Source organism: Mobula hypostoma, chromosome 8 (assembly GCF_963921235.1).
Source record: "Mobula hypostoma chromosome 8, sMobHyp1.1, whole genome shotgun sequence".
Taxonomy (NCBI): Eukaryota; Metazoa; Chordata; class Chondrichthyes; order Myliobatiformes; family Myliobatidae; genus Mobula; species Mobula hypostoma.
In genome coordinates this window covers 8,961,946-8,989,306 of record NC_086104.1, presented here as the reverse complement: position 1 = coordinate 8,989,306, position 27,361 = coordinate 8,961,946, and the positions used below count along the sequence as shown (strand labels likewise).

The window sequence follows — 27,361 nt, the reverse complement described above, 5'->3', positions numbered from 1 at the left end:
GTGAATCTGTGGAATTCTCTGCCACAGGAAACAGTTGAGGCCAGTTCATTGGCTATATTTAAGAGGGAGTTAGATATGGCCCTTGTGACTAAGGGGATCAGGGGGTATGGAGAGAAAGCAGGTACAGGGTTCTGAGTTGGATGATCAGCCATGATCATACTGAATGGCGGTGCAGGCTCGAAGGGCCGAATGGCCTACTCCTGCACCTATTTTCTAGGTTTCTAAGAAAGAACAACATCCTGCTCATTGGCTAGCAAGCCCCGTTATCTCTAGTCATAACCCAAACATTGCTGCTACAGAGAAACCATTACCTCAGCAGTGGAACATTACAGAGAAGCCATTACATTAGCAGTGAAACCTTACAGTTTGTTAGATTAGCATTGCACACAATGTGCTGGAGGAGCTCGGCAGGTTGGGTAGCATCCATGGATATGGGAATAAACAGACGATGTTTTGGGCTAAGACCCTTCATCAGGACTGGAAAGGAAGGGAGAAGAAGTCAGAATGATAATTAATTGTTTCTCCAGATCTGATGCAGCACAAAAAAAACACAACAAGGTAAAGAACACGATAATAAAAAACTCACAGTAAATATAAATACATAGACAGCTGCTATACATAGATTGATTGTATGTCCATAAAGTGACACTAGGCACAGGAGTGTCTGTACATAAGGTGAGGGACAGGAAATGATAAATTAGTGGTGGTTTGGGTTGCGGAGGGGTGGATTATTGGGTGGAGGTGTTGATCAGCCTTACTGCTTAAGCAGAGTGGGCAGGATCCTTCATGCTGTTACTTTTATTGACGAATTTATTGAGATACAGCGCAGAATAGGTCATTCAAGCTGCGCCACCCAGCAATCCCTCGATTTAATCCTAGCCTAAACATCGGGACAAGTTATAATGACCATTTAACCCAGTGGTCCCCAACCACCAGGCCGCGGACCAGTACCGGGCCGCAAAGCATGTGCTACCGGGCCGCGAGGAAATGATATGAGTCAGCTGCACCTTTCCTCATTCCCTGTTGAACTTGAACATAGGGTTGCCAACTGTCCCGTATTTGCCGGGACATCCCGTATATTGAGCTAAATTGGTTTGTCCCAAATGGGACCACCCTTGTCCCGTATTTCTCCCGCTAAGGTAGAGCGTTCCTATGGAACCTTTCGTGCCGAAATGGCGTAAAGCGAAGAAGCAATTACCATTAATTTATATGGGAAAAATTTTTGAGCGTTCCCAGACCCAAAAAATAACCTACCAAATCATACCAAATAACACATAAAACCGAAAATAACACTAACAAATAGTAAAAGCAGGAATGATATGATAAATACACAGCCTATATGAAGTAGAAATAATGTATGTACAGTGTAGTTGGGAAGATTAAGCCAAAACCGATTTGTGGGGAAAAAAAAATCGGCACATACACGCATGTGCACATCACATATGCGCACATCACGCATGCGCACGTCACATATGCGCACATCACGCATGCGCACGTCACATATGCGCACATCACGCATGCGCACATCACATATGCGCACACAGGTCCCCGCACAAGGCTTCATGGTCATGGTAGTCTTTCCCGGGGTAAACGCAAGTGTCCCGGGATTTGACTGCTAATTTTGTCCCTTATTTGGGAGTGAGAAAATTGGCAACCCTAACTGTAAAAGACATGTTGAGGTGAGTTTAACCCTACTTGAACACCCCCCCCCCCGCCCCAGTCGGCTGGTCCGCATGAATATCGTTGATATTACACCGGTCTGCGGTACAAAAAATGTTGGGGACCCCTGATTTAACCTACCAACCGGCACATTTCTGTACTGTGGGAGGAAACCCACGTGGTCCCAGGGAGAACATACAAACTCCTTACAGGTAGCGGTGGGAATTGGCCCTCTTCCCACACCTTTCTGTATGTATGCTATTGATGGTGGTTCGGCTGGTGACAGCAATGTGTTGAGCAGTTTTAACTACACATTTAGAGCCTTCCTGTCTGTCGCAGTGCAGTTTCTGCACCAAGCAGTGAAGCAGCTTGTTAGGACGTCCTCTACTGTGCATCTGTGGGATGGCCTGAGTATGGACGTGCAGAGTCCAGCTCTCTTCAGCCTCCTCAGAAAGTAGAGGAGTTGGTCAGCTTTCCTGACTGTGTGGAATGTGTTCCGGGACCATGAGAGGTTGTGTGTGATGTGCACTCACAGGGGTTTGATGGATAGTCCAGTGCCGGTGATATGTTGGGCAGTCTTGACTACCTGTTGTAGAGCCTCTGTAATTACTCTACATTCCAACCACTGTATTAATTGATTCTTTGTTATTATATATTTATTACTGCCCATTATGTTGCTGGTGCTTAGGGCAGCAATGAAGATCCTCCGTCTGTCCTTGGCCACTCAGATGTAGAAGGATCCTTCATTGCTGTTTCCATAATAGTTTTGTTTGACCAGTCAGAGTTGTTAGCTCTGATTTGAACCCTGACCCTGGAGGACTGGTGGACCACTCTTAGTCTGATCTCCTCCCTTTGACCTGTTTGGCATGGGTGACCCTACCAAGAGCCAAAGCATAAGGCCGACTCCAGTCACCACAGCTCTCCAGGTCATTGAGAAATGCAAGCTTCCAATTCATGGCAAGTTGTGGCCTTCTTTGAGGATTATTACATAATTCTCAGTGTAAAATAGTGTGTCTTCCATTTGATCTGTTAGAAACCTGATCTAGAATACCATTCAGTATACTCAGATACAAACCTGACATTCAGCAAGAAATGTTTCCTATATACTGCACACCCAGAGGCCTCTTTATTAGCTACCTCTTGTACCTAATAGAGTGGCCACAGAGTGTATGTTCACAATCTCCTGCTGCTGTAGCCCGTCCACTTAAAGGTTTGACAAGTTAAGCATTCAGAGATGCTCTTCTGCACACCACTGTTCTAAAGCATGGTTAGCTGAGCTACTGTCGCCTTCCTGTCAGCTTGAACCAGTCTGGCCATTCTCCTCTGACCTCTCTCATTAATAAGGCATTTTCACCCACAGAAGTGCCGATTACTGTATGTTTTTTTATTTTTTACACCATTCTCTGTACAATCTAGAGACCATTGTGCGTGAAAATTCTAGGAGATCAGCAGTATCTGAGATCCTCAAACCACCCCATCTGGCACCTACATTCCAGGGTCAAAGCCATATAGGTCACATTTCTTCTCTGTTCTGATGTTTGGCCTGAACAACAACTGAACCTCCTGACCACACCTGCGTTGAATTGCTGCCACATGATTATCTGATTAGGTATTTGCATTAATGAGCAGGTGTACAGGTGTACCGAATACAGTGGCTACTGAGTGTATGTTGGAACTAATGGGACACGTAAGGGAAAATGTCAGCTAGAACATGATGAGAGGATAAGTCTAATGGTGGAGGAGAAGAAGTTGATGCAGAAATGTTGAGTGTGGGTTTTCAGGCTCCTGTTCCTCTGGCCTAATGGTAGTAATGAGACTTTATGGGTGGTCACGGTCTTTAATAATGGATACTGCCTTATTGAGGCATTGGGATTTGAGGATGTCCTTGATGGCGGGGAGGCTAGTGCCCATGATGGAGCTGGCTGATTCAATGCCCTCCACCAATTCTGTCTCGCAAATACTTTCCTCCACTCATCCCGCTCCAGATGTTCAGAGCCACGTGGTACCATAGCAGTTAGCATGATACTATTACAGCCTGGGGCATTCTGGAGTTTGGAGTTAAATTCCAGCACCAGGTGTACAGGGCTTCTACATTCTCCCTGTGAACTGAGCGGGTTTTATCCGGATGCTCCGGTTTCATCCACAGTCCAGTTAGTAGGTTACATAATCGGTCATTGTAAATTGTCCTGCAATACTTACTTACTTAAGCTCATTACCCCTACTGGGGCATAGGACACTGACAGCAGCTCACCACACTCCTCTATCATGGGCCAGTCTATCCAGTTGTCCCAGGTGTAGCCCTCACTCAGTGGTGAGGTCCCTGGACCTTCAGTTGGTGTTTCTGTGGCTCTGGGTTTTTATGGGACACATCTGCTAGCCCCATGTCCAACCCTCCTCCTTTCGCACCAGTCCATGGCAGGGTTGTCCTGGAGCGGGCCATTTCGAACTAGGTGGGTTGCTGGGCAGTGTGGCTCATTGGGCCAGAAGGGCTCGTTCTATGCTGAATCTCTAAATAAAATAAAGGGACAGTTAAATGAAAGTTGGCAGTAACAGAGGAAGACTTTAGAGAGGCTCGGGAGACCGAAGCAATTTTCAAGTGATGGGATTATAAGCCATTATCCCTATGGCAGTACAGGAGCACTGAGTCTCGGCCAGACCACAGAGAACAGTTACCAAAGGATCCCTATCTCCTCATCCAACCCCCTTGTGGGTTGGAGTATACGGTATGTGTTGTTGAGATGGAAACTTCTGAAGATCCATATCGAAGGTAGAGCAGTTTACTTTCAAAATGATCTCAGGACCAAAGATGTATGTAATCATTTTTAGGTTATTAGGATCTATGATTATCTATCTGTTACATTAATCAGCACACATTTGAATATTAAAAGTAAGAGTCGCCATCTGGTGCTTTTCCCTGGTAATGCAACAATTGCATTTCATCTATCTATTTGCCGTCTGTCTATCCAACCATAAGACATGGGAGCAGAATTTGGCCATTTAGCCTATGCCATTCTGCCATGCTATGCTCTGCCATTCCATCATGGGTAATTTTTTTATCACTCTTAACCTCATTCTCTTGCTTTCTCCCTGTAACTTTTTACCCCATAATTAATCAGGAAGCTATCAACCTCTGCTTTAAATAAACTCAATTTCTTGACCTCCACAGCCATCCGTGGCAATGAGTTCCACAGATTCACCACCCCCTGGCTAAAGAAATTCCTCCTCGTCTCTGTTCCAAATGGACATCCCTCTATTCTGAGGCTGTGCCCTCTGGCCCTGGGCTTCCCCACTATAGGGATCATCCTCTCCGCTTCCACTCTATCCATCTGTCTATCTTTCTAAGGGACAAGTGTCTCAGGACTCGCACCACCAGGTTCAAGAACAGCTACTATCCCACAATCATCAGACTCTTCGACAAAAGGGGATAACTGCATTCACTTGTCCATCCAGTGAGATATTCCCACAACCAATAATCTCACTTTAAGGACCCTTCATCTTGTTATTTCATTTTCTTGTTATTTATTGACATTTATTTATATTTGCACAGTTTGCAGACTTCTGCTCTCAGGTTGATCTTTCATTGATCCTGTTATAGTTACTATTCTATTGATTTGCTGTGTATGTCTACAGGAAAATGAATCTTAGGATTATGTGTGGTGACTAATACGTACTCTGATAACAAATTTACTTCGAAGTTTTTGTACTCTCATTGTTACCATTCAAGAGTCTGACAGCTTCTATCCCACGGATATCAGAGGCTTGAAAGGACCTTTTATGTGATAAGATGGACTCTTGGCCTTATGTTCTGCCTTATTATGATCCTGCACTTCAGGGAGGCCTGGTAGCGAGGCAGTTTACAATGCCAGCTGTAAGATTGGGTTTCAATTCCTGGGTTTCCTCCACATTCTCTCAGATTCCTCCCATATTCCAGAGAGCTACTGTATGAGTTAGGGTTAGCAAGTTGTGGGTATGGTATTTTGGCGCTGGAAGGGTGGCAATGAATAGATAGATTTATTAATCCCAAAGGAAATTACAGTGTCACAGTAGCATTGCAAATGCACCAATATACAAATATTAGAAGAAAAGTAAGAAAGAATTTAAAAAAAGTTACCTTAAAAATAAGATTTACAAGATTTATGCAACATCAGGGTGTGGTAAACAGAGCTTAAACAGAGCTCTGGTAAACAGAAGTTAATAACAGTCTACCAGCAGGGCATCATCACTTCCCCAGCCATGGGTTGACTCATTATGGAGCCTAATGGCCGAGGGTAAGAATGACCTCATATAGCACTCTTTGGAGCAGCACAGTTGTCTTAGTCTGTTAAAGTGCTCCTCTGTTTAGCCAAGGTGACATGCAAAGGGTGAGAAACATTGTCCAGAGTTGCCAGGATTTTCCATTGGGTCCTTTGTTCTACCACAGCCTCCAGTATGTCCAGTTTGACTTCTACAACAGAACCAGCATTTCTAATCAGTTTATTAACCTGTTGGCATCACCTGTATTGATGCCGTTGCCCCTGCACATCACCACATAGAAGACTGTACTGGCGACAACACACTGGTAGAACACGTGAAGGAGAGGCCTGCATACTCCAAAGGACCTCAGTCTCCTCAGGAAGTAGATGTGACCCTGGCCCTTCTTGTACACAGCCTCTGAGTTGGTGCTCCACTCAAGTCTGTCCACCAGGTGCACCCCCAGGTACTTGCAGGTCCTCACCACATCTCCATCAATAGTAACCAGGAGCAGTGCAGGCTTTGGTTTTCCGAAATTAGCAATATTTGTGGGCTGTACGAGCAAATCTCTGATGTACATATGACAAATAAAGCTAATCTTTAATCTTCAGTGTTTAAATGGTAGCTTTCACACTTTATTCTGCATTATTAGTATTTTACCTTGTTCTACCTCAATGCACTGTGGAATGATCTGATCTGTATGAACGGTCTGTAAGACAAGTTTTTCACTGTATCTTGGTACATGTGACAATAATGAACCAATTCCAATACCAATGTATAGAATTTTTTTTAAAACTTACATTTACTGCCACAAAAACAACAAATATCAGGATATATCAGTGATAATAAATCTTATTCTGATTCTGATCCTGAATAATGACCGAAGACATCAAGGTCTAGTCCCCTACTATTAGACACAGAGTGTCACAGCCAATTCTAACCAAACCAATTGCCGCTGCAATTGACCCCCAAGGATTTATTTAATTACATGACATGCACTCAGGTCCAATGACGTTTCCAAAAATCAAGATAGGCGTTCGATCCTTTATTAGCAATTAGCAAATAACTTCATGCCTTCTTTTAGCCCTCCTGATTTCTTTCTTAAGTGTTGTCTCACATTTCTTTCACTCCATCATTTGTTCCTACTTGCCTATACCTGCTATGCCCCTCCTTTTTTCTCTTAACCAGTAATTCATTCTCTCTACACTTGTTACCTTTATCTTTTGTTCTGACAGGCACAGACAAGCTTTGTACTCTCGAAATTTCATTTTTGAAGGCCTCACACCTTTGCTAGAAAACAGCCTGTCCCAATCCAAACTTGCCAGGTCATTTCTGATAACATCAAAATTTGCCTTTCTCCAGTTTAGAATCTCAACTTACAGACCAGATCTATCTCTTTGCATACTTACTTTGAAATCTATTAGCATTGTGGTCACTGGATGCAGTGTTCCCCTACACAAACTTCTGTCATCTGCCCTGTCTTGTTCCCTAGTAGCAGATCCATTATCACACACTCTCTCATTGGGACTTCTATGTACTGATGAAGGAAAGTTTCCCGAACACATTTGACAAACTCTATCCCATCTAGTCCTTTTACAGTATGGGAGACCCAGTCAATGTGTGGAAAGTTAAAACCACCTACTATAACATACTTATGTTTCTTTCAACAACCTGCAATCTCTTCACAAGTTTGTTCCTCTCTAAATCCTTAGGAATGTTGGCTGGCCTGTAATATAGTCTCACTAACTTAGTATCTTTCTCAGTTCCACCTGTAACGCCTCACTAGTCAAATACTCCAGTCTGTGCTCATTGAGCACTGCTATGACATTTTCCCTGACTAGTAACGCCACCCCTCTTCCTTTAATCCCAGTGCTCTGTCACATCTAAAACAACGGAACACCGGAATATTGACCAGCCAGTCCTGCCCATCCTGCAACCAAGTCTCATTAATGATTACGACGCCATAATTCCAGGTGTGGATCCATGGCCAGAACTCAGCTGCCTTTCCTATGATACTTCTTGCATTGAAATATATGCAGCTCAGGACACTAGTCACACCATGTGCAACCTTTTGATTCCTAACTTTGTCTGAGGTCTTAACAGCCTCCACAAGCTCTCCAACAACTGTTCTGGCAATCTTGTTCCCATCCCCCTACAGCTCGTGTTTAAACCCCACCGTGTGGCATTAACAAGCCTTCCTGCTATGATATTAGTCCCCCGTTAGTTCAGATGTAAACTGTCCCTTCTGTACAGGTCCCACCTTCCCTGGAAGAGCGCCCAATGATTCAAAAATATTATGCCCACCATTCTACACCAACTGCTTAGCCACACGTTAAACTGTATAATCTTCCTAGTTCTAGCTTCACTAGCACTGCAGCAATCCTGAGATCATAATCCTAGTGGTCCTGCCCTTTAACTTAGCACCTAACTCCCTGAACTCCCTATGCAGAACCTCGTCACTCATCCTACACATGGACCACGACTTTTGGCTGTCCACCCGCTCCCCTCCAACTTAAGAATGCTGAAGACTCGATCCCAGATATCCTGGATCCTGGGATCCGGGAGGCAATGTACCATTGGGGAATCTCATCTTGCCCACAGAACCTTCTGTCTGTTCCCCTAATTAACGAAAGCTCTTTCAGCACAGCGTGATCCTCTCCCCCTTCCCTTCTGAGTCACAGGGGCAGACTCAGTGCCAGAGTCCTGACCACTGTGACTTTTCTCTGTTAGGTCAACTCTCCAAGCAGTATCCAAAAGTGATATACCTGTTGTTGAGGGGGATGGCCTCAGGGTACTTGGCACTGGCTCCTTAACCCCTTTCCCCTGCTTGACTGTCACCCAATTTCCTGTGTCCTGCACGTTGGGTGTAACTAGATCTTTACATGTCCTATCTATCACCCCCTCAGCCTCCCAAATGATCCGGAGTTCATCCCGTTCCTGATCCAATTCCTTAACACAGAGTTGGAAGCTGCGGCTGGATGCACATCTCGTAGTTGTAGTCTTCAGGTACACTGGAGGTCTCCCTGCCTTCCCACATCCCTCAAGAGGATCTTTTCAATATCCTGTCTGGCATCTCTCCTGTCTTAGCTGAGCAGATGTAAAGAAGGGAAGGCAAAAAAAAAACTTAATATAGAGCTTTGATTTCTCTGATTGAAGCCTCAAAGTGCTAAAACCTCAGGATCACCACTCTGTCTCTGTTTACTCTGATGATGGCTGCAGCACTTGTCCCTGCCTCATTTGATTTGCCCTCAGACATGGCTTGATCGCTGGTTAAAGCTCCATTATGCTGCTGTGACCTTTTTCTATGCACAGCTGCGACACATAGTAATAGAGGCTTTAGATGTTTCAATAGGTATTTCAGTAGGTTTCAATAGGTACATTTAATGTCAGAGAAATGTATACAATATACATCGTGAAATTCTTTTTCTTCGCAAACAGAGGAGCGCCCCAAAGAATGAATGACAGTTAAAGTGTCAGAACCCTGAAGCTACCCCCAATTCCACCCCCCACGCAAGGCAATGACTCCCCAGCCCTCCCCCACCCCCAGCAGCAGATGCTCCATGAGAATTTGCTCCAGAGGATTTCACCTAATGTTCTTTGTCACTTTGCCATTTCAGTGTTACCTCGTTTTGAAGTTTTGATCAACACATCCTCTGTATATTTTCTATTGGATCAACCGAACCTAACTGGGAGCATCACTGGGCGGTGAGTAACTCATTTGGGAAGGAGGGGGCAAAGAAGGGTGTGGTTATGCCTCAGAGGTGGACCATTCAGTTAGGCCCAGTTGAGCAGAGTGAAGTCTGTGCCTTAAGCAAAGTTCAAACATGTCCACCACCCTGGAATCTGTGTCCTTCCGAGTCGCATAGCTATGCTCCTATGTCTTGTGGTATTCTGGACCTGGATCACAACAGATTTTAGCCAATGGGCTGGAAAAGCAAGGTATCATAAGACCATATAACAAATAGGAACAAAATTAAGCCCATTAGGCCTGCTCTGTCAAATCATCATGTTTGCTTTTTGATCATAAGACAAAGGAGCAGAATTAGGCCACTTGACCTACCGAGTTTCCTCTGCCATTCCATCATGGCTGATTTATTATCCTCTCAACCTCCATTCTCCTGCCTTCTCCCTGATTAACCTTTGACACCTTTACTCGTCAAGAACTTATCAAACTCTGCTTTAAATATACCCAAAGATTTGGGTCAGCAGTGTCTGTGGCAATGATTTCCACAGATCTGCCACCCCCTGACTAAAGAAACGTCTCCTCATCATTGTTCTAAAGGGATGTCCTTGTATTCTGAGGTAGTGCCATCTGATCCTAGACTTCCCCACTCAAGGAAACACCCTCTTCATGTCCACTCTATCTAGACCTTTCAGTACTCAATAGTTTTTAATGAGAACTCTCCCTCATTATACTAAACTCCAGTGAGTACAGGCCCAGAGCTATCAAATGCTCCACATACATTAACCCTTTCATTCCTGGAATCATTCTTCTGAACCTCTTCTCGAGCCTCTCCAATGCCAACACATCCTTCCTTAGAGAAGGGCCCCAAAACTTCTCACAATGCTCCAAGTGCTGTCTGACCAATGTCTTCTAAAGCCTCCGCATGACATTCTTGTTTTTATCTTTTAGTCCTCTTGAAATTAGTTTGATATTGCTTTTGCCTTGGAATATTGGTGGGCTATTCAGTCCAGCTTGGCCTGTTGTAGTCACTCCAGTTATAGAAGTTCTGCACCTCAACTCTTTGTTGCGGCATGGTAGTGTAGCAGTTAGCATAACACTTTACAATACCACCAGTTGGGGTTCAATTTCCACCAGTGTCTGTAAGGAGTTTGCACATTCTCCCCCTGTATGTCTGGCTTTAATCCAGCTGATCCAATTTCCTCTGATATTCCAAAGACGTACAGGATAATACCATAACACCATAAGACTTAGGAGCAGAATTAGGTCATTCCACCCACTAAGTCTGCTCCACCATTCCATCTTGTCCGATACCAGATCCCCCTCAACCTCATACACCTGCCTTCTCACCATATCTGCTGATTCCTGACTGATCAGGAAGCTATCAACTTCCCCCTTAAATATACTCCCGGACTTGGCCCCCACCACAGTTTGTGGCAGAACATTCCACAAATCCACAATTCTCTGGCTAAAAAAATGACTCCTTACCTCTGTGCTAAAAGGTCGCCCCTCAATTTTGAGGCTGTGCCCCCTGGTTCTGGATAGCTCCACCATGGCAAACATCCTCTCCATGTCCACCTTATCTAGTCCTTTCAACATTCGGTAGGTTTCAATGACATCCCCCCACATTCTTCTATATTCCAGTGCCCTTTTATTCCCACTCGCTGCCTCCTGCCTGTCAGCTATTCCTCTATCCACGCCATTATCTTTCCTGTAACACCATAGGATTTTATCTTGTTAAGCAGCCTCATGTGTAACACCTTATCAAATGCCTTCTGAAAATCCAAGTAAATGACATCAGCTACCTCTCCTTTGTCCACCCTGCTTGTTACTTCCTTGAAGAACTCTAACAGATTTGTCAGGCAAGATTTCCCTTTTACAGAAACCATGCTGACTTTGACTTATTAAGAACTTCTTCTGTGTGACATATCTATCCTGCGTCTCGTGAATTCTTCCCAGAAACTTCAGCCATCTCTGTTCTGCCACTATCCTCCTCCAATTCACCCGGGCAAGCTCCTCTCCCATGCCTTTGTAATTCCCTTTACTCCCTTTATTGTGATACCCGGAACAGAACGCTGGCTCTGTAGACATACCCCCATTCTCTCAAGAGTTAAATAATAAGAAAAAATAAGAAATAAGGAATGAACTTGCCTACTTACTTTGCCTCCTCCTGTTCTTGCCAAAACCTTGTTTAGCCAAACCCCTACCACTCTGACTCAGACCACACTAATGACAACTTGGTAGATGGCAACCCTCTTTAATAGAGGCTAGGTTTTTAAAGCTCTTCGTCGGACTTCCGCACAACACTTAAGTCAGTGATGGGGTTAGTAAGTTGTGGGTATGCTGAGTTGGCACTAGAATCGTGACTCCCGAGTACAACTTCTACAACTGTGTTGGTCATTGACGCAAACAGTGCATTTCACTGTACGTTTCAATGTTTTGATATATATGTGACAAACCTTTAAAAATGCCTGTTAGTCCCATATATCCTGATGGCCTTAGTTCATAAAACCCTACCAAAACCATCTTGGAATCTTTAATTAACCTCTTACTGCCAGCTTTTACACATTCTCCTCCCCACAATCCCAACCTTCTTATTCTGGCTTCTTCCCCCTTCCGTTCCATTCTTAATAAAGTGTCTTGACCCAAAACGTAAATTCAAAGATTCAAATTCAAAGTATATTTATTATGAAATTATGTCTGCAGTATACAACCCTGAGATTTGTCTTCCCACAGACAGCCGCCAAACAAAGAAACACCATGTCACCCGAAAACGTCAGACAAATTGTGCAACATCAAATTGCAGGGTCCTTAAAACTGTCTAGAAATGTTCCATTTAATTCAGTTCAGTTCAGTTCAGTTCAGTGGTGTGCTGTTCATTGCTGCAGCCCGCAGAGCCAGTCTGACAAATCAAAGATGCCCTTCCAAAGCCGCCGCCTGACCTGCTGAGTTTCTGCAGCATTCTGTGTGTGTGCGCTACTTTGCATTTCCAGCATCTGCAGAACCTCTGGTGTTTACAATAAATTTCACAACTTTTATCAGTGACAATTAATCTGATTCTGAGTCTGATTTTTGGGGCTACTGCCCCTCAAGATCTGCAGTGGCTCAAGGACGGACCTCACCATCACTTTCTTGAGGGTGACTCAGGAGAGGCTCAACCTGTGAAGCCCACGTTCCTCAAATGAAGAAAACAAGATAAGAAATACATTAAAACACTTTCTTCTTCCGGGACACTTCACTTCAGAGAGGAAGCTCGTAAAACAGCTTGCAGAGTTGTGATCCTAGTTAACTCCACCAGGTTTAGGCAAGAGTGAAGCAGAATACAGTTGAGCTAAGTTGGTGAATATTGGTAGCTCGGGTTGAGGCGTTTGATGTTGCGATGTTTGCCGAGCTTAGCAATTAGCTTGCAGACATTTTATAACCAGTCGAGGTGACATTCTCAGTGTTCAGTTGTTTATGTTTCTCTCTGGGAGATCTTGTGTTTGTGTAGGCTTGTGAGCCAATAGAGTTCAAAGGTCAACTGAAGGGATAGCCAATCAGGGCCGAGGCAAGAGAATGGTGGTCTAAATAGATGCCAAAACTCCCAGAGAGAAACAACAACTTCTGTGCACTGAGGATCTCACTCGACTGTTAATGAAACATCTGCAAACGAGCTTCCAAGCTTGGTGAACTCCACAGCGTCATGGCTGAGCTAAGCCTGTAATAGCTGTGTTTTCTACTTTTCAGGTACCTCTATGGAAAACACGTAAGAGGAAATGTGACCATCATCCTATCCTTGCCGTTCTTCTCTCAGACACTAAACAAAACGTTTGAGGTACTTTTGGAATTGCTGTTTACTTAGTGAGACTGTGATCCACCCGGACATTCTCTCCTCCCCCCCTCCCATCGGGCAGAAGATATAAAAACACCAGGCTAAAGGACAGCTTCTATGACTCTGTCATAAAACTCTTGACTGGGCATGTGTATGACAAAGATGAACTCTTGTTCCTTCGATCTAACTCCTGGTTACCCTGGTACTCTAATGTCTACCTGCACTGCATTTTCTCTATAATATAACATGATATTCTGCATTCTGGAGCTATTGGGGAGGGCTTAATCTAAGTAGGCAGGGGGTTAGGAATCAGGGTAATGGGGCTGACTAAGAGGCAGTTGGTGTGCAAGTAGATGCTGTGTGTAGTGAGACTATGAGAAAGCTCAGGCAGATCATAGGGCAGAACTGCAGTCAGTAAAAGGAGTTAAAGTGTGACATGGCTGCAGAATCAAAAAGAGTGAATACAGGACTGAAGACGTTATATTTGAACGCAAAGAGTATATGGAGTAAGGTAGATTCACTTGTACCATGGTTAAAGATTGACAGTTATGATGTTGAGGGCATCACAGATTTGTGGCTGCAAGAACATCAAACTTGGGAGCTTAACATCCAAGGATACACATTGTTTCAAAAGGGCAGACAGGTAGGCAGAGAGGGTGGTAAAAATGAAATTAAATACATAGAAAGAGGTGACATAGGATCAGAAGTTGTTTAATCCTTGTGTTAGGAAACTGCAAGGTTGCAAAGACCCTGATGGGAGTTATATACAAGCTTACAATATTAGCCATGATGTGGGGTATAAGTTAAGACAAGCTTGAGAGAAGGGTAATGTTACAATAGTCATAAGGAATTTCAATATGCAGGTAGATTGGAAAAATCAGGTTGGTACTAGATCCTAAAAGAGGCAATTTGTAGAATGCCTATGAGATGGCTTTTTAGATCAGTTTGTGGTTGAACCCACAAGGGGAAAGGCAATTCTAGATTGGGTATTGTGTAGTGAACCTGAGCTTAAGGTAGAGGAACCACTAAGAGGTAGTGATCATAATATGATAGAATTCGCCCTGCAATTTGAGAGGGAGAAGCTAAAGTCAAATGTATCAGTATTACAGTGGAGTCAACTGAATTACAAAGGCATGAAGCAGGAGCTGGCCAAAGTTGCTTGGAAGGAACACTAGCAGGGACGACAGCAGAACAGTAATTGCCAGAGTTTTGGGGAGCAATTTGGAAGCCAAAGGAAAGATACATCTCAAAGATGAAGAAGTATTCAAAAGGCAGGATGACACAACTGTGGCTGACAAGGGAAGTCAAAGCCAACATCAAAACAAAAGAGAAGGCACTTAATAGATTGGGAAGCATTTAAAAACCTAGAAGGCAACTAAAAAAGCTATGAGGGGGAAAAAGATGAAACATGAAGGTAAGCTAGCCAATAATATGAAACAGGATACCAAAAGTTCTTTTTTCAGATATAGAAAACATAAAAGAGACGTGAGAGTAGATATTAGACTGCTGGAAAAAGACTCGGAAGACATGAGCAGTAAGCTGGAATTTCAGGGGGCAAGAGTGAGTGCATTTGTTATTACTAAGGAGAAGTTGCTTGGGATACTGAAAGGTCTAAAGATAAATAAGTAATCTGGACCAGATGAACAATACCCCAGGGTTCTGAAAAATGCAGCTGAAAAGATTATGGAAGCATGACCCTTTCAATAATCAGTAGACTCTGGCATGGTCCCAAAGGACTGGCAAATTGCAAATATTACTGCACACTTTTAGAAGGGACAGAGGAAGAGGAAAGGAAATTATGGCCCAGTTAGCTTGACCTCAGTGGTTGGGAAGATGTTGGAGTCCATTGTTAACATAGAACATAGAATAGTACAGCACAGTACAGGCCCTTCAGCCCACAATGTTGTGTCGACCCTCAAACCCTGCCTCCCATATAAGCCCCACCTTAAATTCCTCCATATACCTGTCTAGTAGTCTCTTAAACTTCACTAGTGTATCTGCCTCCACCACTGACTCAGGCAGTGCATTCCACGCACCAACCACTCTCTGAGTAAAAAACCTTCCTCTAATATCCCCCTTGAACTACCCACCCCTTACCTTAAAGCCATGTCCTCTTGTATTGAGCAGTGGTGCCGTGGGGAAGAGGCGCTGGCTATCCACTCTATCCATTCCTCTTATTATCTTGTACACCTCTATCATGTCTCCTTTCATTCTCCTTCTCTCCAAAGAGTAAAGCCCTAGCTCCTTTAATCTCTGATCATAATGCATACTGTCTAAACCAGGCAACATCCTGGCAAATCTCCTCTGTACCCTTTCCAATGCTTCCACATCCTTCCTATAATGAGGCGACCAGAACTGGACACAGTACTCCGATTGTGGCCTAAACAGAGTTTTATAGAGCTGCATCATTACATCGCGACTCTTAAACTCTATCCCTCGACTTATGAAAGCCAATACCCCATAAGCTTTCTTAACTACCCTATCAACCCGTGAGGCAACTTTCAGGGATCTGTGGACATGTACCCTGAGATCCCTCTGCTCCTCCACACTACCAAGTATCCTGTCATTTACTTTGTACTCTGCCTTGGAGTTTGTCCTTCCAAAGTGTACCACCTCACACTTCTCTGGGTTGAACTCCATCTGCCACTTCTCAGCCCACTTCTGCATCCTATCAATGTCTCTCTGCAATCTTTGACAATCCTCTACACTATCTACAACACCACCAACTTTTGTGTCATCTGCAAACTTGCCAACCCACCCCTCTACCCCTACATCCAGGTCGTTAATAAAAATCACGAAAAGTAGAAGTCCCAGAACAGATCCTTGTGGGACACCACTAGTCACAATCCTCCAATCTGAATGTACTCTCTCCACCATGACCCTCTGCCTTCTGCAGGCAAGCCAATTCTGAATCCACCTGGCCAAACTTCCCTGGATCCCATGCCTTCTGACTTTCTGAATAAGCCTACCGTATGGAACCTTGACAAATGCCTTACGAAAATCCATATAGATCACATCCACTGCACTACCCTCATCTATATGCCTGGTCATCTCCTCAAAGAACTCTATCAGGCTTGTTAGATACGATCTGCCCTTCACAAAGCCATGCTGACTGTCCCTGATCAGACCATGATTCTCTAAATGCCCATAGATCCTGTCTTTAAGAATCTTTTCCAACAGCTTTTCCGCCACAGACATAAGGCTCACTGGTCTATAATTACCCGGACTATCACTACTACCTTTTTTGAACAAGGGGAAAATATTCACCTCCCTCCAATCCTCCGGTACCATTCCCGTGGACAACGAGGACATAAAGATCCTAGCCAGAGGCTCAGCAATCTCTTCCGTCGCCTCATGGAGCAGCCTGGGGAATATTCCGTCAGGCCCCGGGGACTTATCCGTCCTAATGTATTTTAACAACTCCAACACCTCCTCTCCCTTAATATCAACATGCTCCAGAGCATCAACCTCACTCATATTGTCCTCACCATCATCAAGGTCCCTCTCATTGGTGAATACTGAAGAGAAGTATTCATTGAGGACCTCGCTCACTTCCACAGCCTCCAAGCACATCTTCTCACCTTTATCTCTAATCGGTCCTACCTTCACTCCTGTCATCCTTTTGTTCTTCACATAATTGAAGAATGCCTTGGGGTTTTCCTTTACCCTACTCGCCAAGACCTTCTCATGCCCCCTTCTTGCTCTTCTCAACCCCTTCTTAAACTCCTTTCTTGCTTCCCTATATTCCTCAATAGACCCATCTGATCCTTGCTTCCTAAACCTCATGTATGCTGCCTTCTTCCACCTGACTAGATTTTCCACCTCACTTATCACCCATGGTTCCTTCACCCTACCATTCTTTATCTTCCTCACTGGGACAAATTTATCCCTAACATCCTGCAAGAGATCTCTAAACATCGACCATATGTCCATAGTACATTTCCCTGCAAAAACATCATCCCAATTCACACCCGCAAGTTCTAGCCTTATAGCCTCATAATTTGCCCTTCCCTAATTAAAAATTTTCCTGTCCTCTCTGATTCTATCCTTTTCCATGATAATGCTAAAGGCCAGGGAGCGGTGGTCACTGTCCCCCAGATGCTCACCCACTGAGAGATGAAGATTCAGGGTACACAATAAAATAGGCCAAAGTCAGCTTGGTTTCTTTAACAGAAAATCTTGCCGGACAGATCTGTTGGAATTCTTCGAGGAAATAACAAGCTAAATGGACAAAGGAAAATTGGTGAATGTTATGTACTTGGGTCCTCATAAGGACTTCAGCAAGGTGCTGCAGGTGAGGCTGCTTGGCAAGATAAGAACTCATGGTATTACAGGAAAGATACTACCAGAGATAGAAAATTGACTGCTTGGCAGGAGGCAAAGTGTAGGAATACAGGGACCCTTTTCTGATTGGCTACTAGTGCCTAGTAGTGTTTTGCAAGGGTTGGTCTTGGCATTACTTCTTTTTACATTGTATGTCAATGATCTGAATGATGGAATTGATGGTTTTGTGGCTGAGTTTGCAGATGATACAAAGATAGGTGGAGGGGCAGGCAGTGTTGAGGAAGCAAGGAGGCTGCAGAAGGGCTTAAACAGAGTAGGTTGTGGAAAGAACTGTCAGACGGAATACAGTGTTGGGAAGTGTATGGTCATGCACTTTGATAGAAAGAATGAAAGTGTAGACTTTTTTTCTAAATGGGGAAGAAATTCAAAAAATCTGAGGTGCAAAGAGACTTGGGAGTCCTCCTGCAGGATTCCCTAAAGGTTAGCTTGAGTCGGTGGTGAGGAATGCAAATACAATATTAGCACTCATTTGAGAGGACTAGAATATTAAAACAGGAATGTAATGTGGAGGCTTTAATAGACACTGTTGAGGCCACACTTGGAGTATGATGAGCAGCTTTGGGTCTTTTATGAGAGGAAGGATGTGCCGACGTTGGTGAGTGTTGAGAAAGGTTCATGAGAACGATTCTGGGAATGAAAAGGTGCTCATATGAGGAATGTTCGATAGCTCTGGACCTGTACTCGCTGAATTTAGGAGAATAGGGTGAATACCATTGAAAACCATTGAATGCTGAAAGGACTGGATCGATTGGATGTGGTGAGAATGTTTCTGTAGTGAGTACTAGAACAGGGGGAATAGAGGGATAACCTCCAAATAGAGGGATTACTGTGCTGTGCTGTTCTATGTTCTATGATCTGTACCTCTCCATTCCTTGCATATTCTTGTGTCTATCTAACAGCCCCTTCAATACCACTGATATATCTACCAAGTCATTGGGTATATTTAAAGCGAAGTTTGATAGGTTCTTGATTAGTAAGGGCATCAAAAGGTACAGGGAGAAGGCAGGAAAAATGGTGTTGAGATGGAAAATAAATCAGCTGTGCTGGAATGGTGGAATAGACTTGATGGGCCAAATGGCTTAATTCTGTTCCTATGTCTTGTGGTCTTATGGTCTCATAATCCACTCACAAATCCACCATGTCACCAGCCTGTCAGCCTTTAGAACAGAGATGAGGAAGAATTTCTTTAGCCAGAGGATGGTGAATCTGTGGAATCGTTGTGACAGCCATCTGTGAAGGCTAAATCATTGAGTATATTTAAAGTAGAGAATGATAGGTTTTTGATTAGTCAGGGTGTGAAAGGTTACAAGGAGAAGGCAGGAGAATAGGATTGAAGGGAAATGAATTATCCATGATGAGATGACAAAGCAAGCTCATTGAGCCAAATGGCCTAATTCTGCTCCTATGTCTTAAGATCTTAAGATCTTTATCTAGTCAAGTCAAGTCACTTTTTATTGTCATTTCGACCATAAACTGCTGGTACAGTACACAGTAAAAACGAAACAACGTTCCTCCGGGACCATGGTGCTACATGAAGCAGCACAAAACTACACTAGACTAAGTGAGACGACACAAGGCTGCACTAGACTACGTAAGATAACACAAAAACTACACTAGACTACAGAGCTACACAGGACTACATAAAGTGCACAAAACAGTACAGGGCAGTACAATAAATAATAAACAAGACAATAGGCACAGTAGGGGATAAATTACAATATAATAATACATGATGTAGATGTCAGTCTAGTCTCTGGGTATTAAGGAGTTTGATGGCTTGGGGGAAGAAACTGTTACACAGTCTGGTCGTGAGAGCCCGAATGCTTCGGTGCCTTTTGCCAGATGGCAGGAGGGAGAAGAGTTTGTATGAGGGGTGCGTGGGGTCCTTCGCAATGCTGTTGGCTTTATGGGTGCAGCATGTGGTGTAAATGTCTGTAACGGCGGGAAGAGAGAGCCCAATGATCTTCTCAGCTGACCTCACTATCCGCTGCAGGGTCTTGCGATCTGAGACGGTGTAATTCCCGAACCAGGCAGTGATGCAGCTGCTCAGGATGCTCTCGATACATCCTCTGTAGAATGTGGTGAGGATGGGGGGTGGGAAGTGGACTTTTTTCAGCCTTCGCAGAAAGTAGAGACGCTTCTGTGCTTTCTTGGCTATGGAGAACTGGTGCTGAGACATGATATCGGTGTGCAAGATGATGAGAGGCATAGATCAGGTACACAGACAGAGACCTTTTCCAACGGCTGGAAATGCTTAATACAAGGGGCATAATTTTAAGGTGTTGGTGGGGGAGGGGGGATGCAGGTAGTTTTTTTCACACAGAGAGGGGTGGGTTCATGAACAGCACTGCCGGGGTGGTGGTAGAGACAGAGACGTCAGGGACATTTAAGAAAATCTTGGATAGGCACATAGACGATAGAAAAATGGAGGGCTATGTGGAAGAGAAGGGTTAGACTGATCTTGGAGTATGTTAAAATGTTGGCACATCATTGTAGGCCGAAGGGCCTTAATTGTGCTGTACTGTTCTATGTTCTATGATTTGTGTCTCTCTATTTCCCTGCATGTTCACATGTCTATCTACCAGCCTCTTCAACACCACTGTCATATCTACCAAGTCACTGGGTATATTAACGGGGAGTTTGATAAGTTCTTGATGAGTCAAGGTGTCAAAGGGTATGAGGACAAGGCAGGAGAACGGGGTTAAGAATGAATCAGCTATGATAGAATAGCAGAGCAGACTCAATGGGCTAAATGACTTAATTCTGTTCCTATGTCTTGTGGTTTCACAATCCATTTCCACAACCACTCTATTAGTGATACTCCCCTTGTCCTCTCCATCCTACCGCATGCTTTTCCTCAACATAAGACTAACTTGTTTCTCTCACTGTCCCACTTCTGATGGAGGGTCTTTAACTCTGTTTCTTTCTGCACAGCCGGCACCTAATCTGCTCCTTTTGGTCCTTTTTTTTAGGCCAATCCAATATTTAGAATAAAAATGGTGAAGTTTAAACCTCTGGAAATGATTTTCCCTCTCTTTTGTAGATCAATGGAACTGTTGGTTTTGCCTTCCTTTTCTCTGAACTGCACGAGTTCATCCTCGGAGTTCTTGCACCCTTGAGAGAGTTCGATGGTACATTCTTATCAAATCAGACGATGAGAGCGTACATTCTGGAAAACTCGGCCTTTCTACTCGGCTATCAGAAGTACCAGGTGATGCTCAAAGCAGTGGTAACTGAGTCTCATACAGGTAAGTGTCACCATGTTACCCCACATACAGTGCATCACCCGTGAAATGCAAGGGTCTGAATTTTCATACTGCCCTCTCCGTTGTCCTGCTTTACAGCTTTTCGGGTCATACAGGATGGGAACAGGCCTGTCAGCCAAACTTATCCGTGCCAAATGTTTCGCCCACCAAGCTCACCTTGTCTATCTGCATTTGGCCCATAGCCCTCTAAACCACTCCTCTCCATTGGCGGCCCGGTAGTGTAGCGGTTAGCGTAACACTGTACAGCCAGAGGAAGATCGGGATTGAATTCCCACCGCTGTCTGCAAGGAATTTGTACGTTCTCCCTGTGACCATTTGGATTTCACAGAATATTACAGCACAGTACAGGGCCTTTGGTCCGTGATGCTGCGCCGACATTCTGGGGTGCCATGGTAGCATAGTGGTTAACAAGACACTACTACAGCTCTGGGTGTCGGAATTCAGAGTTCAATTCCTCCATCCTCCGTAAGAAAATATGCACGTTCCGTCCCAATTTACAATTTATAATGATCAGTTATTCCACTAACCCAGTATGTCTTTGGACTGTGGGAGGGAACCAGAGTACCCAGAGGAACTCGTATGGTTCACGGCGAGAACGTACAAATTCCTTACAGAGGATGTCGGAATTGAACTCCAAACTCCGATGGTCCAAGCTGTAAAAGCTTCATGCTACCCACTGCGCTTTCGTGGTTATTCAGAGATATGAGTTAAAGGATAATTAATAGTCAGGACTTGGAACTCCACTCGTCCTGTGTAATAAATAACAGAGTCATAGAGTCATAGTCCTTCAGCCCATCTAGTCCATGCCAAACTATTGTTCTGCCTAACCCTAACCCTATTGCAACTATACCATAGCCCTCCATACTCCTCCCATCCATTACCTATCCAAATTTCCCTTAAATGTTGAAATCAAACCCTCATCCTCCACTTCCACTGTCAGATCGTTCCACACTCGCACCACCCTCTGAGTGAGGAAGTTCCACTTAAACCCTAATACTGTAACACATAGGAGTAGAATTAGGCCTTTTGGCCCATCAAGTCTGCTCCACCATTCAATCATGACTGATCCTTTTTCCCCTCCTCAACCCTATTCCTTGGCTTTCACCCCATAACCTTGGGTGCCAAAAAAAAACAACTGCTTTGGAGGTTGTTTTCTAGTGATAGAGCCCTAGGGTCTCAAATTCCTCCTCTAAAGCTCTCCACTTTCCCTTCCATGAGACTTGCCTCAGCAGCCAATACGCCAAGTGTCTGTTCTAATATCTCTGGACATGTCTTCATCACTCTCATAAAAATGTGCCTTAGGCCAGATGAAGAGTCTTGACCAGAAATGTTGAATGTTGATTTTCTTCCTCAGATGCTGCCCAACCCTTTGAGGTCCTCCAGCATTTTGTGGGTATTGCTCCAGATTCCTAGCATCTGCTGCCTTGTGTGTCGACAAGACGCCCTAGGCAGTTTAAGGACGTTAAAAGTATTTTAAATGTGCAAAAGCAAAACGCTGCAGATGGTGCAAATCTGAAATAAAAGCAGAAATACCCAGCCAGTGACATGTACAAGATGCTGGAGGAACTCATCAGATCAGGCAGCATCTGTGGAAATGAATAAACAGTCAACGTTTCGGACCGAGATCCTTCATCAGGACTGGAAAGGAAGGAGTGCAGAAACCAGAACAAGAAGTTTGGGAGAGAGGGAAGAGTACAAACTGGCAAGTGATAGGTAAGATCGGTTGGGAGGGACGATGGGTGGATGGTGGACGGGGGAGTTGAAAGGGAATGTTGTGAGGAACTGGGAAGAGATAGATGGGAGAAGAAATCTGGCAGAGGAGATAGACCATCCATTCCCCCTCCATAGATGTTGCCTGACCTGCTGAGTTCCTCCAGGATCTTGTGCGTGTTGCTCAAGAGTACAAGATTCAGGATCGTTCAACGTCATTTCCTGTACACAAGTGCAAAGGAGAATAAAATAATTGTTGCTCTCGATCCGATGCAGCACAAAAGAAAACCCACAATAGATTAAAAACAAAATAATAATAAAAACACAATAAATATAAATGCATAAGATAGCTTATATACACAGACTGATTGTATATTCTTAAGTGGTGCTAGGCACAGGAGTGTCTACGTCGGGTGACTGACAGGAAATGATAAAGTAGTGGCAGTTGGGGGTGTGGAGGGGTGGGTTAGTGGTTGGAGGTGTTGTACGGCCTCACTGCTTGGGGAAAGTAACTGCTTATGAGGCTGGTAGTCCTGGCGTGGATGGCACGTAGCCTCCTACCTGAGAGGAGTGGGGCAAGCAGTCCATGAGCAGGGGTGGGTGGAATCTTCCAGAATCTCTTGTGAATATCCAGCCCGTGGAGAGAGAAGCAATGGGCTAGAAGTGTATATGGGTCTTAGAATTGAAGATTCAAGAGTAAATGGTGACTATGGTGAATCTAGTCACTCTAGAGATTTAACCTTAAGCCATAAGACATTGGAGCAGTATTAGACCATTAGGCTCGTCTAGTCTGCTCTGCCGTTCCATCATGGTTGATTTATTATCACTCCCAACCCCATTCTTCTGCCATCTCTCCATAGCCTTTGACGCACTAACTAATCAAGAACTTATCAACCTCCACAGATTCACAACCCTCTGGCTAAAGAAATTCCTCCTCCTTATCTCTGTTCGAAATGGCCATCCCTGTATTGTGATGCTGGCCCACTGGTTCTAGGCTGTCCCACTATAGGAAATATCCTCTGCATATCCACTATCTGGGCCTTTCAATATTTGATTGGTTTCAATGAGATCTCCCCCCCCCCCCCCCCAATTCTGTTAAACTCCACGAGTACATAGAAACATAGAAACATAGAAAATAGGTGCAGGAGTAGGCCATTCGGCCCTTCGAGCCTGCACCGCCATTTATTATGATCATGGCTGATCATCCAACTCAGAACTCAGCCTTCCCTCCATACCCCCTGACCCCTGTAGCCACAAGGGCCATATCTAACTTCCTTTTAAACATAGCTAATGAACTGGCCTCAACAGTTTGCTGTGGTAGAGAATTCCACAGATTCACCACTCTCTGTGTGAAGAAGTTTTTCCTAACCTCGGTCCTAAAAGGCTTCCCCTCTATCCTCAAACTGTGACCCCTCGTTCTAGACCTCCCCAATATCGGGAACAATCTTCCCGCATCTAGCCTGTCCAATCCCTTTAGGATCTTATACGTTTCAATCAGATCCCCCCTCAATCTTCTAAATTCCAACGAGTACAAGCCCAGTTCATCCAGTCTTTCATCATATGAAAGACCTGCCATCCCAGGAATCAATCTGGTGAACCTTCTTTGTACTCCCTCTAAGGCAAGGATGTCTTTCCTCAGATTAGGGGACCAAAACTGCACACAATACTCCAGGTGTGGTCTCAGAGCCATCAAACGCTCCTCATACGTTAACCCATTCAGTTGTGGAATCGCTCTCGTGAATCTCCTCTGAACCCTCTCTGATGCTCACACCACTATTCATAGACAAGGGGCTCAAACTGCTCACAATAGTCCGAGTGAGGTCAGGTTGCCCGTGCAGCGCCAGTCAGAAATCCTTGTTATAAAGGCATTGCTTAATGTGTGACTTGCTCAACGTTACTGGTATTTACTAACATTCTGACTTAATCCCTGTTCCTGTCTCTCACAGGTGTAGTGCAATCGGCAGCAACAAACATTACGTTCTCCTTCTGGAAATACTATCTGCATATCCTGGACTATACAAAGATCTTAAAGCCATCTCTGAACTTCACGGCCTATGTAAGTCCTGACTTAGAGGTGTGTTGCCTCAGAGGGCATTGGGGCGGGCATCAAAGACCCACACATGGAGGTGAAGAGAGGTGGGAAGGCTGTGGGAGTGTCAGACAAAGGTGGGGGCCATTGTGAGGGATAGATGTTCTTCCATTGAAAGCTGAAGTGCAGGGGGATCGGTGCAGTAGGGGAGAGGAGGAAGGGGAGGCCGAGGGAGGAGACAGCTATTAAGGATGCACTAGGAATGAAAGGAGAGGGAGGGGAATGGAAGAGGATATTAGGATACAATGGTGGGAAAAAGGGAGGTGAAGATGGTGGGAAAAGGTTTTGAAGTAAAAGGGGGTGACTGGAATTAAAACTGGAATTGGTTTATTAAAGTTCAAAGTAGATTTTATTATCAACATACACATATATTTCACCATATATCACCCTGAGATTCATTTTCCCGTGCATACTCAGCAAATCTATAGAATAGTAACTATAACAGGATCAATGAAAGATCAACCAGAGTGCAGAAGACAACAAACTATGCAAATGCAAATATAAATAAATATCAATGAATGACGAGAACATGAAATAACAAGATAAAGAGTCCTTAAAATGGTTGTGGAATCATCTCAATGTACGGGCAGTGTGTGTAGTTATCCCCTTTGATAGAGAGCCTGATGGTTGTGTGGTAGTAACTGTTCTTGAACCTAGTGGGGTGAACCCTGAGCTACCTTCTACCTGATGGCAGCAGCAAGAAAAGATCATGACCTGAATGGTGGGATCTCTGATGATGGATGGTGCTTTCCTACGACAGCATTTCATGTAGACGTGCTCAGTAGTTGGGAGGGCTTTACCCATGATGTACTGGGCCGAATCCATGACCTTTTGTAGGATTTTCCATTCAAGGGCATTGGTGTTTCCATACCAGGCCATAATACAGCCAGTCAATATACTCTGCACTACACATCTACAGAAGGTTGTCAAAGTTTTAAATGTCATGTTGAATCTCCTCAGACTCCGAGGAAATAGAGATGCTGCAATGCCTTCTTTGTAATTGAACTTACTGTACATTCAGGGTTCAGGATAGGTACTCTGAAATAGTAACATATGAATTTAAAAGTTGCTAATGCTCTCCTCCTCTGATCCTCTGATTAAGACTGGCTCACGGGCCTCTGGTTTCCCTCTCCTGAAGCCTATAATCAGTTCCTTGCTCTTGCTGACATTGTGGGAGAAGTTGTTGTTACGATACCGCAATTGTGGTGTCATCCACAAACTTGAATGTGGACTGATATGCAAAAAAAAATTAAAACATTTATTTGCATACCATCCAGATAGTTTGTTCCACATATAATTGTCAGTAAAATGAACCAGTCTGCAGAATATAATGTTACAATTACAGAGAAGATACAGTGCATGTAGACAATGGCCACAAATTGGAATTGGAACTGGTATTGATTTATTATTGTTCTGTGTGAAAAACTTATCTTGCAAACTGTTCATACAGATCAGATCATTACACACTTCACGACGCCATGGTCACGTAGTGGTTAGCACAACACTTTGGTTCAATTCCCCGTAAGAAGTTTGCATGTTCTCCCTGTGACCGTGTGAGTTTCCTTTGGGTGCTCTGCCCAAAGACGTATCAGTTGGTAGGCTTATTGGTCATTGTAAACTGTCCTGTGATTAGGCTAGTGTTAAATTGGTGGGTTGTTGTGCAGCGTGGTTTGAAGGCCACAAGGGCCTTTTTCCACGCTGTATCTCAATAAACAAAAATAAATTTTAAAAGATAACAGAATGCAGAATAAAGTGTAGGGGCCACAGACAAGATGCAGTGCAGATAGACAATAAAGTACAAGATTAATATAGGTTGTGATGTCAAGAGTACAGCTCTGTTCCGGGGAACTATTTACTGGTCTGATAGCAGCGGATTAGAAGCTGTCCTGGAGCCTGGTGGTACGCGGTCTTTGGCTTTTGTATCTTCTGCCTGTTAGGAGAGGGGAAAAGAGAGAATGTCTGAGGTGGGTGGGGTGTTTGATAATACTGACTGCTTTACCGAGGCAGCGGGAAGTATAGACAGAGTCCATGAAGAGCAGGCTGGTAACCGTGATGTGCTGAGCTGTGTTCACAACTCTGCAGTTTCCTGTGCTCACATACAGAGCCGTTGCCATGGTGAATCAGTAAGAATTGGTAAGGAACGACGGGGACGTGCCAGATTTCTGTAGCCTCCTGAGGAAGTAGAGGCATTGTAGAATGGGAGATCAAAGGTTCATGGGCCAGCTGTTTATATTGTTGTTTCTCCTCTGCTGGAATGGACTGTGAACTTCTCTTTTGCATTCTCAGGTGCAGGTGAGGCGAATTGACCAGCAAAAGGTCTCACCTCAGGACAGGCGGAACCGCTTGACCGTTATGGTCAACCAGGCCCAGAACATCCCAGGAAATATAACGTTGGTGCGAACCCTGCGGACCTTCAATTTCAGCGTCCCAGAGAGTGGGCTTGTTCAGATTCGGTTTCCACTGCTGCCATACATTGTCAGCCTGTGGGCAAAGGTAGGCGCTGGGCTCGATTCAATTCAATTTTCATTGCCATTGCTCATCCATACAGCCAAAACGAGACGGTGTTACTA

At 44.3% G+C, this 27,361-nt stretch overlaps 1 protein-coding gene across 1 annotated transcript in view; it reads left to right on the top strand.

The window, feature by feature from the left end:
• The window catches only part of cd109 (CD109 molecule), a 265,250-nt gene that overhangs the window by 55,286 nt on the left and 182,603 nt on the right, over positions 1–27,361 (top strand). The window contains exons 7-11 of the mRNA XM_063054966.1: positions 9,507–9,594; positions 13,298–13,385; positions 20,770–20,974; positions 24,649–24,758; positions 27,078–27,284. Of these exons, the coding sequence (XP_062911036.1) occupies positions 9,507–9,594; positions 13,298–13,385; positions 20,770–20,974; positions 24,649–24,758; positions 27,078–27,284 (698 nt within the window). The remainder of the gene's footprint in view (positions 1–9,506; positions 9,595–13,297; positions 13,386–20,769; positions 20,975–24,648; positions 24,759–27,077; positions 27,285–27,361) is intronic.